A 20,230-nucleotide genomic window follows, 5' to 3' on the forward strand; every position below is an offset into this window, starting at 1 on the left:
CGACTTCACGCGACGGGCTTTTCTCCCTCACCGGAAATCCGGTTCGGACTCAGGCTCGAACCCTATGGTTACATACGACATGCATCTAAAATCTAAAATGTTTTGTTTTTGTATCCATGTAGCAGTTATTATTTTGGGAGCCGAACAGATATAGCGGCGAAATTTGTACGTTTAGTTACAATGGATCTATATAAGTAATGCATTTTTTTTTAGTAATAATCCTTTTAATAATGGTAAAAATACATAAAAACTAAACACAAAAATAATGGAATATGCTCAGAATAACAACGGTTTTACGCTTCTATTCTGTGCTCTATTTTACTCTGGTGCTGTCACTTAATTTTTTATCTGATCTGTGGCACAAACAAATGTCATAATTTTTGCGTTGCATTTTTTGGCTCTTCTGGCGAAGAAATCGTTATTTTGCCTCAATTTTTGTAATAAATTCATTATTTCCTCCTATTTAATTCGTATTAGTGTTAAAGTTTTTTAAAGATGTAGGTTCAAATAATACGCCATTTGTGTGTTCTAAGAAAACAAGATAAGCGCATTTAAATCACAGGTGTTTTGATTTATCAACACAATAATGGATTTACCTTCGGCACCAAAACCTAAAAAATTTAAAAGCCCTCTTCAAGAAAGCAATTTGAATATAAAGAATTGCATCACGTGAGTGTTATTTTTACCCTAAAATCTACCTTCCATTTTTCAATTATTTTTGTCTTCAAGGTTATAATAAGGTAAACAATTTGTAGATGTACAAATGTCCCCGACGGTCTGTTCGATGCTACGCTGGCTAAGAAGCACTTCAGTAAGTTCGGGCGCGTGCAGCGCATCAGGTTGTTTCCCAAGAGGCAGATGTGCATGATAGAGTATGACCAGCCCGCCGCCACCGAGCGGGCAGTGCTGAATGCCGGAGCTTTTGATGGATTCATGTTTGATGTTACAAGAAGTAAATCCAGAACGTGAGTATTATTTATAAGGGTATTGGAAAGGAAGTATTTATTATCATGATATTAAATTCCATGATAGTGATTGATTTTTTATAAATAAAGAACAATAGAGGTAATGATCCAGTAACTTTGTATGGCATTGTTAATAAAAGAAACTAATTTACAGAAGGAGAAAAAGCAAAAGGGATGATGACCCAGACTGGGTGCCTGACCCAGATGTGAAACAAGAGCTGTCTGCAATGGTTGGAGCACCCAGCTACAGATTGAGCCGGCAAAAACGTAAGGATCTTTTATTAATACCGTTTTCAAAAAATCTTACTGTGTTATTGACATAAATGTAAATAGAAAGAAAGAAAGCAAGATACATTTATTTGACACACTGAGACAGAATAATAAGACAGAAAAAGAAAAAGAAACAACAACAAAATAAAGAGAAAATTTCATACAGAACAAACAAAACAAATAAAGGTTGCTGTCCAGTGTCAAAATGGCACCAGCTCAGCATATGCTGTGGACAGTGAGGCCACAGCGCTGGTTCTTGTGTTGACCTCTGTCACAAACACGAAGTTGGTATTATATAATTATGATGGGTTGTGTTATGTGATAAGGTATTAATAATTACATAGGTTATAAGTGTGGAAAGAAATAAATAAATAAATAGTGGGTGAGACAGTGTTTGTGTAAGGTAGATAGGCGTATAGATAAAATGATATATAGATATAGATAATATGTACAATCTGTATTAATAAATATTAAATATTAGAAAAGGTACAATAAGTAGAAATACAAAACATAAACTAAAAGTAATTAAAAGTGCACAATAGTAGTAGGTAATATTAGCCGGTACACAATGCCAGCCGATCATGGTATCGCAAATACCTTCTTATAAATATTAGTACTAAAACTACATAATAATATCTATTTTTCAGCTATGGATCAGGATTTACCTACAACTCCTGTAAAACCCAAAATGGTGGCCAACATAACCAAGCAACTTCCTATCAGAAAGAAAGTAGCTGCTAGGGAGGCCCCTTCTGTGTAAGTACCTATATTTATGATAACCATAAGTATTGACATCACATTTCTACTGGGTACTGTGAGGAAGTCTGTAGATAGCACTAAAACCCATATTAAAATAAACATGCTACTGATATTATAATGTTACCTAATCTAGTGTGTTATCGGAGACAGAGGGAGATCCAGATTTTTTCAACTGGGTATAAAATATTTGTACAATAAAGAGTTAAATAAAATAAATAAATAAATAAAATCTGAATACACAAACATGCAACCAGCAACCAGCACCAAACAACTCATTGTCTCTAAAATGTGATCTGTCTGACCTATTTAATATTCTGTAACAGGAGCCAGCATGTGAGCGGCACTGAGTCTCCGGTGCAGGTGACGGCCACGCAGACGAGCCTGAGCACGGCGGAGGCGGCGGCCGAGCTGCTGCAGCTCAAGTCCCGAGTGTCACTCACTCCGGACGAGCAGTGGCGCACGCTTGATGCCAGAGACCGGTATGTCTTAATGGTTTTTTCTTTTAAATTGAGAACTTTATTCATTGTTGTTTTGGGTGTTTTTTGGCCTGCTGTACCAACACCCTCATCACACCCTATACAAAGATTGGAAGATTTTCCACTCCATAAGGATGATAGAGATGGAATAGATTGTGTTGGCTATGTAAAACTGGGGTAGGTATCCCTGGCCCTGTAGCACAGGCCGCTATTAAGACGTGACAAGAGTTCTCCGTCGCGCTCGCTCTTGATTCAGCGCGATGTGAGTGAGCGCGATGCAAAACTCTTGTCACGTCTTAAATGCGCCCCGTACTAGCCCTTCTGGTTGACTAACAACTACTATAAACAATTGATGTTCTTGTCCCAATGGTCTTGGATAATGAAATCTAAGATACCTAAATGTGGAAATTTTATGAAAGTGCGAGAATATTACATAAAATTACTACTCATTATTACAGAATCCTGCGGTCGTGGGGCGGCGCCGGAGCGCGGGTGAAGGTGGGCGGCGCCACCATCGGCACCTGCCAGGACATGTGCCCGGAAAAGGAACGCCTTCACAGACAGGCTGAGCATCAGGTAACTTGATAATGGACCACATCACGGTGAAATATGTTCACCCAAGTTATCGCAAAGCATCTAGTTTGCTTTCGTTTTTTTCCTTGTTCCCAGTGCACTTAGTCAAACAAATCATTATTTATGACTACTGCTATGTTAGCAAATAAATCTTAACAAAGCAATAAATCTTTATTCACATTACAGAACAATAGTATATATATTCCAGTGCGATGGGTCCCCCTTTTAGGGAGTACCCTCTACTACCTATTCCTCTGTCAAGGGTCGTTGGTTAAATTTTCTAGGTTCTTATAACTTCTCCATCCATACAAGACTTGACTAATATTATTAACGCCACCTTACAGGTGATGACACTAGAAGCGCTGCCGGACTCGGACGGGGCCCTAGAGCCGTGGCGCGCCGTGAAGCAGTACAGCCGCAGCTCCGCCGACCAGGAGATGCCGATGTGCTACGAGCTGCGCCCGCCGCCCGCGCTGCGCCGCACCGCCACCTACCTGCTGCACGAGATCGCCGACACTACGAGACAGGTGACTAGAGTCATAAATGAATCTGATCATATTGTGATGTTCACAGGAAGCTGCTAACAGAATAGGTGAACATACAAATATTATTGGTAAAGCCAATTTGAGGAGACTTTATCATTCTATTTTCAATCTTATTTACAAACGAAACTTTATGTAGCTCTATATGTTATGTACAGATGCTAATAGTCATATTAACATAGAGAGATGGGGACAGAGGGCGCCACCGCAACGTAAACATCGCCTCTGTATATCTTTTGATTAAAAAATTGTTTTTAACATTTTCATAATGTAATTTTGAACAATATCTGTGAAGTTGCTTGTGATTGTGCGGCTCAAGTGTTGGTACATCCCAAAGTGTGCAACGAAGACGAGTTTTAACACAAATAGCTCAGTGTTTTAAAAAATATCAAAAGCGCAAAATAAAAAGTGATACGAGTGTATTACCTTGCCAAAAACGCAGATAATATTGTGGAAGTGTAAATCGGAAAACAATTATATCCGTAAGCATTATCAGGGTGTCGGATTCTTGATTGTTTTAATTGATAGCAGCCGTTATCTGTTTGACTGTGAGTAAACAATCTAAGCAGACCAATCAGCTGCGCGGATAAGATCACGGCGCATGCGCATACGCTCGCAACATCACTCTCAAGAGCTCTCCGCCAGCGCCATCTAACGCATACTGGCTTCACTATAAAGTCTGCTTGCCCGCCACCTGCCTATGCATGCCTGCTACCTGCTGCTCGCTCGTTCCGTTCAATGACGATCGCTATTGCTCTAGTCACCTTATTAGTTTTGATTGGTAATCACAGATGTCATCACCTTGTTCGGCCGAGACGATAAATGTTTTGTGATTGTGAATCTGCAAGCACATTTTTATAGACTTAGGTATAGGTACCAAATTCAAATGTTTTAAATTGTTCGCTTATTTTTTGTCACTGCTATTTTTATTTTATTTTTTATTTTTTTTATTACACTTACCCAGGTACCTACCTATAAAGATTTTAAATCGGTTATGTTTATGTCCAATGCTTATTTGTTTGAATGAAATTGTTTTTAAGGGTCGGCAATAGGCAATCGAGGGTTGGCATTGTCATAGAATTATGTAGTAAATGATGCTCTACAGCCTTGAAAAAAATCACACAGGTAGCCGAAGAGTCTAGCTAGGTGCTGAATCATTCGAATTTAAGTAAATGCTTATGGATAACTGTAAATTAATTACGAAAAACCAGTAAATCACACTCCCGTATTGTAACAACTGTGTCGTAATTATCAAGAATTTTCATATGATTCTTATCAAATTATAAAGATAAATGCTTGGACTAGGCGCTAAATACCTTGTTTTTTAATAAACACACACCTATTTTGTGTAAATTAATCCCAAACTTGAGCAATTTTTTTCCCTCAAATCTTCATACAAATATCTATGGCGGCTTTCTGTGTTATAAAATCATAAACACAAGTGACGTTTGACTCAGTTGGCCGCTGGCCTCCAAAGAAGGGTCACGTCGGTTTAGGCAGCACTGACATCTCGCGATGTTATCGTGTACAGATACAAAATCACTGCACACTGGTTGTCATTGCACTTTTTCAACTTTTATGACACCAACATAATTTGATTTGAAATTGAGGAAGCATAATTCTTCCAGTATATTCAATACATTAAATTAAATTAACTAGATAGTGTGCAATATTCTCGTGACATTACAGTCTCGTAAAGGTCTGATGAGGAGCAGGAATATAGCGAATGGATCTAAGTGATGACAATACGCACGAACATTAGGTTAGGGATCAAAAATACAGTATCTTGGTGCTGGTTGAGGTATGGTCTCGTGAGGATCTGATGAGGGCAGTAACACGGTGGTGGCTCAATTTTATTTCAAAGATGTTAATAGCTAAAAGCATCGAGTTTGGGCTATTAAGTATGTTTTTCAGAGAGAGAGAAAGAGATTTTATTTTTCCTCTGGATGTGTTAGGTTTACTGGGTTTACTAAGTTCATTCTGTTAATGGCATCAAGTTGTTATGTGTTCATAAGTAATAATTATTTATTAACAAAATGCTGTTGGTTCTCCACGAAAATGTAAAAATAAAAATAAAATAAATAAAAATAAATTCGTAACGTAAAATTGACAGTGACGGAATTTCTTCTATAGACAGTAGCCACAAAAAAAACAAACGATAGATGGCGTGATTTGAAGATAAAGATACATTTATTCGACACATAGACAGCAACAACAAAAAAATACAGATTTAAAGACAGTGGCGGATTTACAAATTTGCCGCCCGTAGGCCATTCAATTTTTGCCGCCCCTACTGACTTCTGAAATTCTATTTGTTAGTTTAATCCCGTTATTAGTATGATTGTGAACTTAATAATGTGGATATTTCTATGTCTATCTGTCACCGACTTCAAATGTTTCATCAAATCTTATTTAAGGTTCCGTACTTACCTCAAAAGGAAAAAAGAAACCCTTATAGGATCACTTTGTTGTCCGGCTGTCTTTTTCTCAGAAACGGGTAAAAATATCAAAGCTGACATTTCGCAAAGATATAGGTACAAGGTGGGCCAAAAGTAATCACCCTATTGGAAATTGCTCTCATTTGTAAAAATGGCCGCCAATTTCAAATTTATTTTGATATTGGTGGACTAGACAAATACAGAATACAAGTTGACAAGCCATGGAAGCCACACTTCCCAAGACACACGCACGCACTCACGCCTTGTACTAATGTACTCCCTTGGGGGGTAGGCAGAGGTGCATTGCTGCACCCACTTTTCGCCAGAGTGTTATGTTAGTCCCAATGTAATAGGGGGCGGGCCTATTGCCATTTTACGGGCACATCCAAGACCTCAGAACAAATATCTGTGTTTAAACAAATATCTGCCCCAGCCGGGAATCGAACCCGGGACCATCGGCTCAGTAGTCAGGGTCACTAACTACTACGCCATTCGGTCGTCAACTTCCCAAGAACGCCAAATAATTTTGTATATTCAGTTTTCGGGTCGCCTTTTTTTTCGTTTTATATGTCATTTTTCCCCGCAATATCGCCCGATTTAACCGTTTCAGACAGTTTTTGTGGGTGTTTTTTCAAGACCCGTGTTAATGTGAATAAGCCCGTGTCTCTGGAAGCCCTTAAGGACAACATTCGACACGAGTGAATTGATGAGAAATGCCATAAAAAGAGCCCATAGGGTAATCAATTGTGACGGCGCCCATTTGGCCAATATCATCTTTGCCAGATAGACTTTACCAATAAAATTTTAAATGTTCAAATAAACATAGTTAATAAAAAAAACAGAAGTTTTTCATTTAGAATAAAATTAGAGCCAATCAAGATAGGATGACTTCTTTTGATCCACCTTGTACAAATGTACCTACGGCATCGACAAACTGGTAAAATAAATTAATGAAAAAAAATGTTACCTTCCATACATGTAAAATGGGGATGATTTTTTTCGTTGGTGTAAGGTATTGTACAGGTCTTAAAAAATATCAAAGGTCTTCTCAAACCAATTTTTTATTCAGTGACTGGTTTGCGAAATATTAAGCTTGAAACTGCGAATTCTTGGTAGACTCAAATTACTGTTTGGTCCAAAAATATCACTGATGTACTTAGTACATATGACAAAATTCCACATTATCCACATATAACTACCATTACAGCCGTTTCCAGTTTCTCCAAATTCGAAAGTATCGTTACAGGCTTTTTAGTAATATAATATTTGATTGATTTCAAAGAATATGCATGCCAAGAATCTCTTTCTATTACATGCTTCTTTTCTGGCTGACCATCGTCTCAAATTTACTCTATTCCGGGTTTTGCCTTTCCCGATTTCACTCATTTATTTAAGCCAGCGTTGTGTCGAGTTTACAAAAAAAAATTCCTGAAGCAGCATGAAAAAGCGTCAATCTTGGCTAGTTTAAGACGTGACATAAGTTATGCATCGCGCTCACTCACATCGCGCAGCCTCAAGAGCGAGCGCGACGCCGTAGAACTTTTGTCACGACTTAAATGCGCCCCGTACTAGCCCTTCTGAGCATGATTCAGCAGCCACAGTTGCCACTAAATTCCAACCCCCTTATTCATAGAGAAGTTACAAAACGTTTTAACTAATAAACTGTTTTGTCCCTCTCCAACAAAGAACAATTTGTTCTTTGACAGAGAGGGACAAAACAGTTTATTAGTTAAAACGTATTGTAACTTTTCTATGAATAAGGGGGCAAGAATATAGGTACATACTGATTATATGACAGTGCGTTTATTTATATGTAGATTGTGTACACGTAAATTTATATTTAAAAAATCTGTAAAATAAAAATGCTAAATTTGCCGCCCCTCTAAATCTGCCGCCCTAGGCACTGGCCTTTTTGGCCTATAGGTAAATCCGCCACTGTTTAAAGAAAAGAAACACATACTTATACAAAACAACAAAGAAAAAAAAGGATAGGTACACATCAAAATAACTGGAAAAAATATAAGCCCCAATTTACTTGTGTGGGACAGGGAGTACCATAATATTTTTTTTGGGGTACTCCCGCGAATCTATGCGAAATATCAGCTTGATATCTTTACCCATTTCTGAGAAAAAGGGCGGTGACAGACAGCCAGTCAGACAGACGGACAACAAAGAGATCCTATAACGGTTGCTTTTTTTCTTTTGACGTTCGAAACCCTAAAATTAAGTAAAAATATTATGCTACCAAAAAATGTACTTACAGGTATTGAAAAAGCGGTATATAGTACTAAACAAATTATAAACAAACAAAAAACCCGACTGCACGCTAAAAAGATGAAAACAAGTCCCAATGTTAATGGAAAGTATCGTAGGCGGGGACCAGCAGAGGGTTCACCATTTAGCTGAATGTTACTTAGAAAACGGCCTTGAGTGGGCGGTCAAGATTTTTTTATTTGTAACTTTTTAGTTGTTTTTATTTTATGAAATTTTACGTCAGTAGTTCATGATCATTTTTTATTTCAATAATTTTGGTGTTGTTATTTAAATACCTTCAATATGCATATTTTTGTAATGTGAAAATCAAGCCTTTTCATTTGATACCTTACACGGCAAAGTTGAATTATTATTTTTTCGATCATCACGTTATGTCCTCTAGAGCGTCTAGAACGTCACATAGCCTATAACCATCGCGCCATCAATACGCTTCTAACAATACCTCATACATCAAAATCTATCAAGCCGTTTAGGCTACAGGAGGGAACAAAGAAACAGACAAACATACATACATACAATCAAAAAACATTACCCTCCTCCTTCGGCAGTCGGGTAAAAAGGAGTAAGACAGGGGGTCATTCTGAACTTTTGCTCTACGAGTTTTGAAAATTAACAAAAAAAAACGTTTTTCATAGAAACTTTGTTGGACATGTGACTTTTTACCATGGAAAACGAATATTTTTTTTCGCGAATTTGCAAATCTCGTAGAACAAAAGTTGTTCAGAATGAGCCCTTGAGTCATCCCCTTTTGGCTTAGTATAGCCCTTTTGCGACACTATGTATTTACTTTGCTTTGTCGTCGGGGTTCAGTTGGCTGGAGGATGCCCGAAACTTATTATCTACACTTTAATACTTGTAGTTACCTTTCTACAAGTAAATACCACATTTGTTTGAGAAAGCTAATCGGGTTCCGAGTATAGAGTAAAGTGGCACCCCTATTAATTTCTACTTTTTCCTGGTGCCTACCAGTGTAAGTAAGAATTATACTTACTTACCCTAAAATCACCCAAAATGTACTTGAACATAATTGTCAATTAAGTTGGCGAGTAAAAGTTTATCGACCCACTGTGCAAACTTACACGTGTGCATGTCACTGCGTGTGCTGTGTGAAGAGCATTGAAAACCCAAAATTGGCGCGGCACGTCACCCTGTGCAGGCCCTTAATAGTTAATAATAGATACCTATTTGAGATGAAATTATATTTTTCTAAATTTTTATGGGAGCTATATGTACCGTTTTTACTTTGTGCGCCCTTTGTTAACTAGGTACCTACTGATTTAGATAGTTTTGTTTTTGTCACTTTAGTTAGTTATGTTTGATGTTCAATACCTACTAATTCCAGGCATTTGATTTTTGTTTTAACGTTTTTAGAAATAATATTATATACATTTTTATTTTAATTCAATTTACTTAGGTATTTTTATAAAATATTTTTTGACATATAGTACCTGTTGTGTGGACAGTTTTATGACTCAGAATTTTAATCGAATTGTACTTATATTATAATATTCTTTTTTTGCAACATTTTAATAATTTTATTGTATTTTTATCATTTGTATTGGTGTCATTTTTGTTGTTATTATTTGGTAATTTTTTTTTTTTTAAATTTTCTTTTAAAGTATCTCTTTTACTAAATTGTTGTTTTATAATGTGATGATGATGACTTGATGAGATGCCTGACTCTCGGGCCGTATGCCCGCATTGCCCCGGTTCCTCAAGGCAGTTTGTTGCCCCGCGGGGCTTAAATGTTCACATTAGCCGGGTACATAAGGACGTGCTCTCCCACCGGCCTCAGGCGACTGCGCAAAATGAGATCGGCGATGACCCGCCACAAAGTCCACAATCAGCGCTGGGCAATCTTTCTCAATTACGCAGAAATGTTCGCGTGTTGAAACATGTCCCGAAAGGTGCGAGAAGTTTGGCGGCGAGTAAATTATCTCAATTAATTGAGAGATGTGTGCAGTCGAATGATACCGGTGATTGGTACGCCCTGCTTAGTTTCTCTTATACCTGCTTGAGAGTCCCATGCCCTGGCGATAAAAGTCGATCCCTGACCTCAAAAGTAAAGGCCAATATTTTGGCTAGCGATTTGGGCGACTCGCTTTCACAAAATGTGGCACCGTCGAATGTAGTGGTTGGCCACCGCGCACTTTACAGAGCTGTGGAAACCAAGGTCCATGATGGGGATCTAAGCGGTGCGGTAAGAATCCTCTTGTCTGACTGCTCCATTGCGGAGAACAACGAGGAGACATTAGAGGCTTTACGCCTCAAGCACCCGGCGCCTGGACGTCCTTTGAATTTCCCGCCTGAGCCTGCCTCGTCTGATGAATACCTGGTTGTGGAGGTGGGTGATGTTGCGCGTGCTATTGGCTCATTTAATAATGGCTCTGCGGCGGGGCTAGACGGTATTCGGCCCGAACTGCTGAAGGAGTTGACGTCGTCAGGCGCTGGAGACAACGGTGCCACTCTGCTGCAATCTATTTGCAATCTGTCAAATTTCCTGCTCAGAGGTTTGGTCAACAGGGAAGTTTGCCCGTTTTTATATGGCGCTTCCCTGTGTGCTTTAAAAAAGAAGGACGGCGGCATCCGACCCATCGCGGTGGGCAGTGTACTCCGGCGTTTAGTCGCCAAGCTGGGGTGTGCCGCAGTGAGAGACGTTATGTCCCAGCGTTTGCAGCCTCATCAGTTGGGTTTTGGCGTACCCTTGGGCTGTGAGGCTGCTATACACGCGACACGGTCTTTCGCGTTTTCCCGCGATGGTTCGGATGACGTGATCGTCAAGGTTGACCTCAGGAACGCCTTTAACACGGTTGAGAGGGACATAATTTTGGCGCGGGTTAGAGATCATACCCCAGCGCTGTACCCTTTTCTCCATCAGTGCTATTCGAAACCAAGTAATTTATTCTATGGTGATAGCCTGGTGGAGTCAAGGGTGGGTGTTCAACAGGGCGATCCTTTAGGCCCTTTGATCTTTAGCCTGGCCACCCAAGATGTTGTGGCTCACTTGCGCTCTCCTCTCAACGTGTGGTATCTGGATGATGGTACCTTGGGGGGCAGCCCAGAGGTAGTTTTGGCTGACATTGAGACCCTGAAACAGGGTCTCAGTAACTTGGGACTGTGCTTGAACACACAGAAATGCGAGCTGTTTCCATGTTCGGGGCAGCTACCTAGCGATACCCGCATGCGAGTGGAAGCCGCGGTCCCGGGGGTGAATCTGTTAGTCAAATCGGACTTCACTCTTCTGGGTGCTCCCATCTTTGCTGAGGGTGTTCCTGGGGTCATCCTTTCCAAACTCAGGAATTTGACAGACACTAAGCCCCACCTCAGGCAGCTCTCTGCGCATGTGGCTCTAACCATTTTGCGCAGCTGTTTGTCCATCCCAAGGCTGACATATACTCTTCGTACTGCGCCGGTCTGGCTGTGCGGAGAGGAGTCCTTGAGGTATGACAACATGCTCAGAGAGTTGCTTGAGAGTGTTCTCAACGTGGGGATGTCAGACCTCCAGTGGTCTCAGGCGGCACTACCCATCAGGCATGGGGGTTTGGGCATTCGTCGCCTTCAGGACATCGAGCTGCCGGCTTTTCTGGCCTCGGCGAGCGGGGTGTTGGAGTTAGTCACTCGTATCTTACAAGTCAATGGTGATGACTTTTGCATTCCGTTCGCTGAAGAGGCCTTGAGTCTCTGGCGTGCTCGTTGTCCTGGCTGTGATGATCCCGACTTTCCCGAGCGACAGCGCGCTTGGGATGAGGAGATCTGCCGAGTATCCCTCGATGGCCTCCTAGGGCATAGCTCGGGGGCTGAGCGTGCGCGTCTGCTGGCTGTATCCCGCCCTGAGTCCGGGCTGTGGCTTCACGCTTTGCCATCGCCGCACTTAGGGACTTTGTTAGATGACAATTCCTTGCGTGTGGCGGTGGCACTTCGTCTGGGCTGTGACGTATGTCAGCCGCATCGCTGTGTTTGTGGTGCAAACGTTGACGTGCAGGGGCGCCATGGGCTTCATTGTGTCCGAAGTGCAGGCAGAATCTCACGGCATCACGCAATAAATGATATCGTTCGGAGGGCTCTCATTTCTGCTGACATTCCGGCGGTTCTTGAGCCGCCGGGGTTGAGTCGCAGTGATGGGAGGCGTCCGGACGGTCTCACCTTGATACCGTGGGAGAAAGGTCGGTGCCTGCTCTGGGACGCCACATGCGTCTGCACATTTGCCCCGTCCCACGTGGGGCACACTGCTGGCACGGTGGGTGCGGCTGCCGAGGCGGCTGCACGACAGAAGTGCGTCAAATACGGCCAGTTGATTGCGGGTGGCTATATTTTTGTGCCTCTTGCCATTGAGACCACTGGGGTTTGGGGGGAACAGGAGAGGCAGTTCGTCAGGGAGATTGGGCGACGCTTGAGGAGCCGCGGTTTTGACTACCGCTCTGGGGCGTACCTGGCACAGAGGATCTCCCTTGCCGTGCAGCGCGGCAACGCAGCTAGCGTTATGGGGACTTTTGGGTCGGGTGCGTCCTGGGGTGGTTTATTTAGCTAAGTAAGTTGTGTTTTGTTTGTTTGTTTGTTTTATTATTTTTTTTTTGTATTTTATTTTTGACGAAGCTAGGGTGGATTTTATGTTTAACGTTTGATAAAAAAGATGCTAATTATGTTTTTGTTCAAATTTCAGGTTTCTCTGGCCGATTGGTTCCACTTCTTGTGGGATCGCTTTCGAGGAATCCGCAAAGATATCACACAGCAGGCTCTGTGTTGTGAAGGTAAATAACTTATTCATATAGTTTATGACTATCATATCTTAAACATGGTGTAGCGAAAATGTAAGCTGAACGGAGGTGAATGCGAGGGTCATCCAAATATAGTTAAAAAAAATATGGAAATATCTACATGAATAAATAATTCTATTCCCCATGGCCATAGTAAAAAGTCACGTGACCAACAAAGTTTGTAAATCGTTTCAATTCTTCCTTTCCCTTTAAAAGGATTAAAGCCAATTTTTTTTTTGTAGATTCAATCTGCCTGGTGGAGATGTGCGCGCGGTTCCACGCGCACTGCGCGGCGCGGCTCGCCGACCTCGAGCACACGCAGTTCGACCAGAAGCTGAACACCGACAACCTCACCAAGTGCCTGCAGACGCTCAAGCACATGTATGCAGACGTGGACCGCAGCAAGAAGCCCAGGGAGGCCGAGTTCCGGGGGTATATTGCGCTACTGAACTTGGGTGATTCGAATTTTTGGTGGGAGGTGAGTTTCTGCTGATTTATTGATGTTTCCAGAGTTTTCTGTGTGGTTGATAAAGTAAAGTAAACAGAGTGACACAAAGAAAAAAACAAATGAATTAGGGGGTTTAAAACACAAATGCATGAGTAAATAGCTGTATGAATTTGAATTTGGAATTCCTAACCATAAAGGTAATATTTGAGATCAAAGTGGCCAGTACGACAAAACGCCAATTTCATATGTAAGGACCTAATATATCTTCTTTCCTTTGTACTTTAGTGTTGGATTGTAGTGCTGATTTGAAGAACATACTTAAATTATTTACATGTTCACTTTCAGATCAAGCAGCTGCCCGACGACATCCAAAAGTCCGAGCCAATCACCTTCGCCATCAAAGTGTTCAACTCTCTCGACAACAACAACTACGTGCGGTTCTTCCGGCTCGTGCGCGAGGGCGCCACGTACCTGCAGGCGTGCATCCTGCTGCGCTACTTCAACGACGTGCGCGCGCGAGGCCTGGCTCGCGTCGTCAAGGCCTTCGCCCCGCGCGGCGGCTCGCGCTACCCCTCCCACGAACTCATCAACGCACTCGCCTTCGAAACACACGACAACATGAAGGCATTCATAGAACACTATGGACTACGCTGCGGCAAAACAGAAGACTCCGAGCTAGATGTCATACTCGACAGAAACGATTTCATCGAAGACAGTGATCCGTACCCGCTCGCTAGGGAAATGGAGCTGATTGAATCAAAACGAAACTGTTCAGTCGGCGAAATCATTGCTGGTGGGCCTCTACCGAATCGTGATTATCAAAATCACAGGCTACAATCTAGCTTTAATAAGGATGGAACATTAAAAGATCTTGTAGCTGAAGATCTTGGTTACAATACTATAAATGATACAAATAAAGACGTGCGTGGTCTTAAAGCAGAATTGCAGAGACTGTCACAAGGAGGAAGAGCTTTTGTTCCTGACAAAGCTATTGAGGTTAAGACCAACTTTGTCAAACCAGAAACAAAATCATTTGTGGGAAAAACTGAAGTGAAATCATTTGAAGCATCGAACGATAGCCCTGCTAAGTTTTCGTTTAATCCAGCTATACCTGTGGCACCTACAGAAATTATTAAGAAATCACCTGAAAAAATATTTGAAACAAATAGTAAAAATATTTTTTCCTTCTCTAAACCTCAGGAAACTGTGCCATCGAATGTGTTCAATATTCCGAAGGGCAAAGAAGCAGGCAGCTTATTTAAGCTAGATAACATAAAGCCTGTGTTCGGTAAAACAGGAGATACAGATGCTAGCTTAAATTTATTCGGAAAAGTAAATAATGAAAATAAAGATCCTTTCAAAAATTCTCAAAACTTGTTTAAAGGAAATAGTTCCGATGATTCGAATGATGTATTTAAAAAGCCAGAAGCTTCCAAGATTACATTTGGTCAAGTTAATAATGAGAATGATAAGAAATCAACTTTTGGAAATTTTAACAAACCAACTGGTAATCTATTTACAAGTAGTTTTCCAAATAAAAATATTTTTGCTGCTAAAGACTCTGAAGGATCCCAGACATCAAATGGTCCAAACACAAATTTGTTTGGTAAATCAAATGTTAATGAAAGTAAAAATATATTTGCTAAGCCAGATACAGCTTCGAAATTTGAAAGCAATGGAAATATATTCGCAAAACCTGTAAACACAGAAGAGTTCCCGAAACTACCGCATCAGAGTGATAGTTCAGTATTTGGAAGTTACAAACCAGCAGCATTTACTGCCAAGAATAATTTATTTTCACATGAAACTAAATCGGAAGAAGCTAAGCAAACCAAATCTCTTTTTCCAATGAATGGAGACACTGCCAATCATCAAATCTCTCCCGGTAGTTTTTTTAAGAGCGTAGTTAAATCAAATGGGCCAAATGAACATGGTCATTCAATATTTCAATCAAAAAATAATAGTGAGCATTCATCTGTAGCTCATAACATATTTAATTCTGTTACTTCACAAAAAGGTGATGATGTTTACAAATTTAATCAAGATGATTCTGAAAGCACAATAGAAGAAGAAAAACGAAAACACGAAGAGTATAGAAAACAGCAAGAACAAATCCAGGAACAAAAACGCCAAAATGAACAAAGGCTCATGGAGGAGGCCAGAAGAAAAGAATTAGAAATTAAACGTTTAGAAGAAATGAAACGTCAAGAGGAAATCAGACGTCAACAAGAAGAAATAAAAAGACAACAAGAGGAAATGAGACTTCAGGAGATTAAGAGAAAGGAAGAGAGAAAACAAGAAGAGTTAAAAAGGAAACTTGAAGAAGAACGAAAAGCCAATGAAATAAAAAGAAAAAACGAGGAAGAAAGGAGATTTAAAGAAAAAGTTGATAAAGAATCATCGGAACTAATAGAGGACTTGCTTCAAGAAATTACTGATGAAACGCTTGTTGAATTGATGAAGGAGGAATTGAAAAAATTCAATGAGCTAATGAATTGTGCTGATGTTTTCACTAAAGAAATTTTGAATGAATTGTGTAATGAAATTTGTGAGTCAGAAACAAAGGCAGAGAAGATGTGGGCAGAAAAATTAATGAAGAAATGGTTCGCAGTTTGGCGAGTGCACTTACACAGAAATGTGAAACGAAGAAAGCTGTTGGATGATACCCCCGTGTGGATCGCTGAGTGCTCGCCACATGAAAAGGCTGCGTTATTGAAGAGATTTGTTGAAAAGTCAGCTTTGAAGAACATGAACCAAATCCACAAAGGTTATCGGTTTAGCGGAGAGCTAAAGTTACCACCTGCGCCAGAACCATACAATATTATGGAAATTATTAAATCTCCCCTACTAAAACGGATGAAACAAATCAATTACCCTTATGATAAATGTTTCTTCTGGAAAATTACTCTGGTGTCTCCAGGTGAGTCAAAGTGGTTGAGCAGAAAAATTGAAATTCAAAAATGGTTAGCAGATGCTTTTAGTGATAAGCAAGAACATGATACTTCTGATACCTTGATCAATGTTGGAAAGCACTCGTGGAATAATCTGATGGATTTCGCCATTTCAGTCAGTTTGGCAAATAAGGAAAATAAGCTCAATTATAATGAGGCATTGGAGGGGTCCAATGCCGTATTATTTTATGCGACTGAAGATGAAACAAATTTCATAGAAACAATTGAGTTCACATTGAAACAGAAATACCCTTATCAAGTTGTACCCATTGCAATCATTATGCCTAAATTGCAAGATTCATCTCTGAACAAAAAACTTGAACAATTTCTAACATATTTGGTGAACAACAAAACAATTGCTAGTTTCAAAATCTTTATCACAGATCCCAAAAACGTTTCTGAATCGCTCAATGCTTCAACCAAAAGTGCACTGAAATGGCTGGCGAAAAAATACCCTGCAATACCTCCTCTAGAAATTGATCAGTTGAAGTCACTGTGTCAAAGATACCTCGGAAATGAAATTTGGTGCAGACTAAAAATGGAAAGGTTAACTCATTTGAAGGATATTCTAAAGGACCTCATAAAGTTGGTCGACATATACAACATGGCAGTAGATAAATTAACAACTGCTATTACTAATGAAGATCTCTTCAATTACCCATCCTTCCCACTGGAATTTAAACAATATTTGAATGTCAGTTCTCCCTATCCAAAGCCGTATGAATTCATTCCAAGCAATGTAAAGACATCAGAAAATGTATCTGCAATCAGAGATATTATGAGACAGCTAAAGCTTCCAGCACCACAAAGAGATTTTCAACCTTTGAGCGTAGTCAGTATAGAAGATAGTATCAGAACATACTGTAATCAAATAGGATGGTTTCAAAATCCTGAAGAAGTAGTGTGCAAAGTAGTTGCTACTCTCCCAACCGAAATAGTGAATCCGGAGATGTCGTGTGAACAGTTTAGCATGAACTTGGAGAATTATGATTTACTGGACATTTTGAACATCATTGTCTACGAAAAAATTAACAATTTAAATAAATTTGATAACAGGTTTGTCATATATGAAAAAGCAGTATTAGATGATTACAGAAACTGCCATTGGTTATATCAATCAGAAATTGTATCAACAATGAAATATAAGCCTTATGATTATGAGGATGAGTTAGATTATGTAATAGATGCTAAAAGAAGAAAAATAGCCAGTGAAAGTTTTGAATATCTCATGTTAGAAGACAAAGACTGTACAGTTGTAGAAGAAACTATAAGAATAAACGATATAAAGATAAGTAAATTGAGTAATTGTGAACAAGCTGTACAACAGCTTGAAAAACAACTTGAAGAAGAAAGGAAGAAATCTGTTGAACTTGAAAATTTGTTAAGAGCAGCTCTTTCTGATGTTTAATTATTGGTTAATAATTATAATTAATTCTTAATATTTTTGCATGTTGATTTGTGAATGAATACAAACAAAATCTTTGTTTATTTAATTTAAAGTTTTTTATTTGAATACACCATCTTTCTCCACACAGGGCCACTAGGGTTTTAGATATAAATATATTTCAGAAACTTTATAGTGTCATGTTTCATCTTCTTTGGGTTGAACAATTTTAAGGCATTCATCTACAAATTCTGTAAATATGGGTTCCTGCATGTATTCTTGTATGAGTTCATCAGGGTATGGGGACTTATCTAGCTTTTCTAGCAAGGTTCGAACATGTGGGTTGGATAAACATTTCTTCAAATCAGCAGAATTTTCTGAAAACATACAAAAAAAAATGTTAGAATTTAGATTGCTAAAAAGTATATTTTATGGGATAGTAATAAGTGAAACTTGTAATTGGCTTTCAACTATATACTTTTAGCATTTTTCCATTAACTTTAGCTGTAAGTTTTCCTTAAGGTGAGTATAGACTACAACATTTTTTCAACCATTTATGTGTGATGTAACATCCTACAAATGTTCTTATTAAGTTCATAAAAGAATAATATACTAGAACATATGGAGTGGTACATTCTGTTACAAGTAAACGTTGTAGTCTATACTCACCTGTACAAAAATAATATCCAAATAAAATGCTGAGTGACGATTTGAACAATAGTGCTTCTATCCCATTCCACGAGGTAAGACATCTGATATAATTCCTTTGAAATCTTCACACTTACCTAACAATTTCAACTTCTCAATGGGAACAGTGTCTTCAGTGGGGTACTCGTAGGTTTGTTCCCGAGTGTCTTCTGGTGGTGCAGTTTCCGTAAGTGGGGGAGGTTGGCACGGAGTTTCTTTATGTTTCTTACAGCATTGTACTGAGCAACTGTTATAGTTAAGAATGACAAATAATATTAATGAAAACTCTACCAATCAGAAATAGAGAAACCCTAAGCCAGCTGCTGCCCAAGATCGAGCCAGATGGAGACATCTACTCAAGGCCCTTTGTCCCTGCTGAGGGACGTCAGGATGGATGTATGTATGTATGTAAGCCAGCTCTAGTGCTAGTCAACGACTGATTAACATGCTGATATTATTAAGTTATAAATCTCTCAGTTCTGGGTATGTCCTGGTACAATAATGACTACGGTTGCTCTTATATTAAATGGGCACTTTTGTTGAATTGAAAGTATGTTTTAGTACTTACTACGGTATCCGGCAAGTAGGGCATTTATACTTTGCTGCTAAATCACATACAGTACAATTATTATTCATGTTAACTTTTTGAGGTTAGGAATGGTTTTTTTAGGCAGACAACCTTGTATGGGTATTTTTTTTCGTTTGAGAGTAATGTAGTGACTGATAGGTAATAACTATTAATTATTTTAGTAGCGCGATTTGGCTTTAATGTTATAATTTAAACAAACAATCCCACATTTCGTTTGTAAACTTAAACATGTCAAATGTCTCAACGTCAAAGTTTTGACAGCTGTTCTCAGCAAGTAGTGACAGCTCATAGATGTCAAAAACACCACAGAACAAAGACCAATACATACAGGGTTATTTGCAAGTAGACCTGATCCTTTCAGGAGGTGATAGAAGAAGGCATTTCCAGTCGATTATATCCTATAATGCATTATCCGAAACTAAACCATTTCTAAGATATTTAATATTTAAAGATTTTTTGATTTTTTGCCAAAATTTCATGTTTAAAACCGAAAATTAAAAAAACTAGCCATATTTCAATACTTTTTTTGTTTGCTTAGCATTAGTAACATCTTAATAAACTAATTAAAATAATCAAATGTGCATTATTCGACTTAAATTAGACACAATACCTCAAAATAGATAAACATTTTTTTAAAATATTCAAAACCTAAAAACAAATAAGTTAATTTAAAAAAGAATTTCATATAAATAATAATAATTAATAATATAATTTCATATATACGTAACGGCACCAGTAATGGACACGGACCCAGTAATGGACACTTACAAACTTATTTTGTCTAAAATAAGAGTATGCATAGTTTTACGAAAATTGCAACACCTTAGTTTCAAAGCCTAGACATCCCTCCTTGTTGTATAAACAAGTTATTTATGTCATCCATTTAGATTAAAAATTGTGAGGAAAAAAAGTTCATTTGACGGGGGTTCACAAATGAAATGGAGATTTGTTAAGGAAATTGTTAAAGAGGTAAGTTGTACAATATTGTTGGTAATTTCGTTTTATTTTATTTTAAATTGACTTTCTTGATTTTATGGAAACTATACTGAATTTCCGACATATTTTCAAAGGAATAGGACAGCTTACGTTTATGGAAATGATTACAGAGGGGGGTGTTCAT

General features: G+C 39.0%; 2 protein-coding genes across 2 annotated transcripts; one reads left to right on the forward strand and one right to left on the reverse strand.

Annotated features, from left to right (window-relative positions):
* Positions 1-210: 210 nt before the first annotated feature.
* On the forward strand, positions 211-17,943 carry LOC105383709. The gene is made up of 10 exons (XM_011553802.3): positions 211-669; positions 756-965; positions 1,120-1,232; positions 1,883-1,991; positions 2,318-2,473; positions 2,929-3,046; positions 3,388-3,570; positions 12,958-13,045; positions 13,294-13,529; positions 13,845-17,943. The coding sequence occupies exons 1-10, from the start codon at positions 587-589 to the stop codon at positions 17,856-17,858; spliced, it is 5,310 nt and encodes a 1,769-aa protein (XP_011552104.3). The 5' UTR covers positions 211-586; the 3' UTR covers positions 17,859-17,943.
* On the reverse strand, positions 17,935-19,364 carry LOC105383708 (zinc finger HIT domain-containing protein 3). The gene is made up of 3 exons (XM_011553801.3): positions 19,090-19,364; positions 18,620-18,768; positions 17,935-18,211 (listed from the first exon to the last, which is right to left on the reverse strand). The coding sequence occupies exons 1-3, from the start codon at positions 19,155-19,157 to the stop codon at positions 18,033-18,035; spliced, it is 396 nt and encodes a 131-aa protein (XP_011552103.3). The 5' UTR covers positions 19,158-19,364; the 3' UTR covers positions 17,935-18,032.
* Positions 19,365-20,230: the final 866 nt, after the last annotated feature.

Source organism: Plutella xylostella, chromosome 8 (assembly GCF_932276165.1).
Source record: "Plutella xylostella chromosome 8, ilPluXylo3.1, whole genome shotgun sequence".
Taxonomy (NCBI): domain Eukaryota; kingdom Metazoa; phylum Arthropoda; class Insecta; order Lepidoptera; family Plutellidae; genus Plutella; species Plutella xylostella.

Coding starts and splice junctions, on each gene's coding strand:
- LOC105383709 (XM_011553802.3), top strand. CDS start 587: ATGGATTTACCTTCGGCACCAAAACCTAAAAAATTTAAAAGCCCTCTT. Junction 966..1,119: donor ACAAGAAGTAAATCCAGAAC/GTGAGTATTATT, acceptor ACTAATTTACAG/AAGGAGAAAAAGCAAAAGGG. Junction 13,530..13,844: donor ATTCGAATTTTTGGTGGGAG/GTGAGTTTCTGC, acceptor GTTCACTTTCAG/ATCAAGCAGCTGCCCGACGA.
- LOC105383708 (XM_011553801.3), bottom strand. CDS start 19,157: ATGAATAATAATTGTACTGTATGTGATTTAGCAGCAAAGTATAAATGC. Junction 18,769..19,089: donor CCTACTTGCCGGATACCGTA/GTAAGTACTAAA, acceptor TAACTATAACAG/TTGCTCAGTACAATGCTGTA. Junction 18,212..18,619: donor TGAGAAGTTGAAATTGTTAG/GTAAGTGTGAAG, acceptor GTATGTTTTCAG/AAAATTCTGCTGATTTGAAG.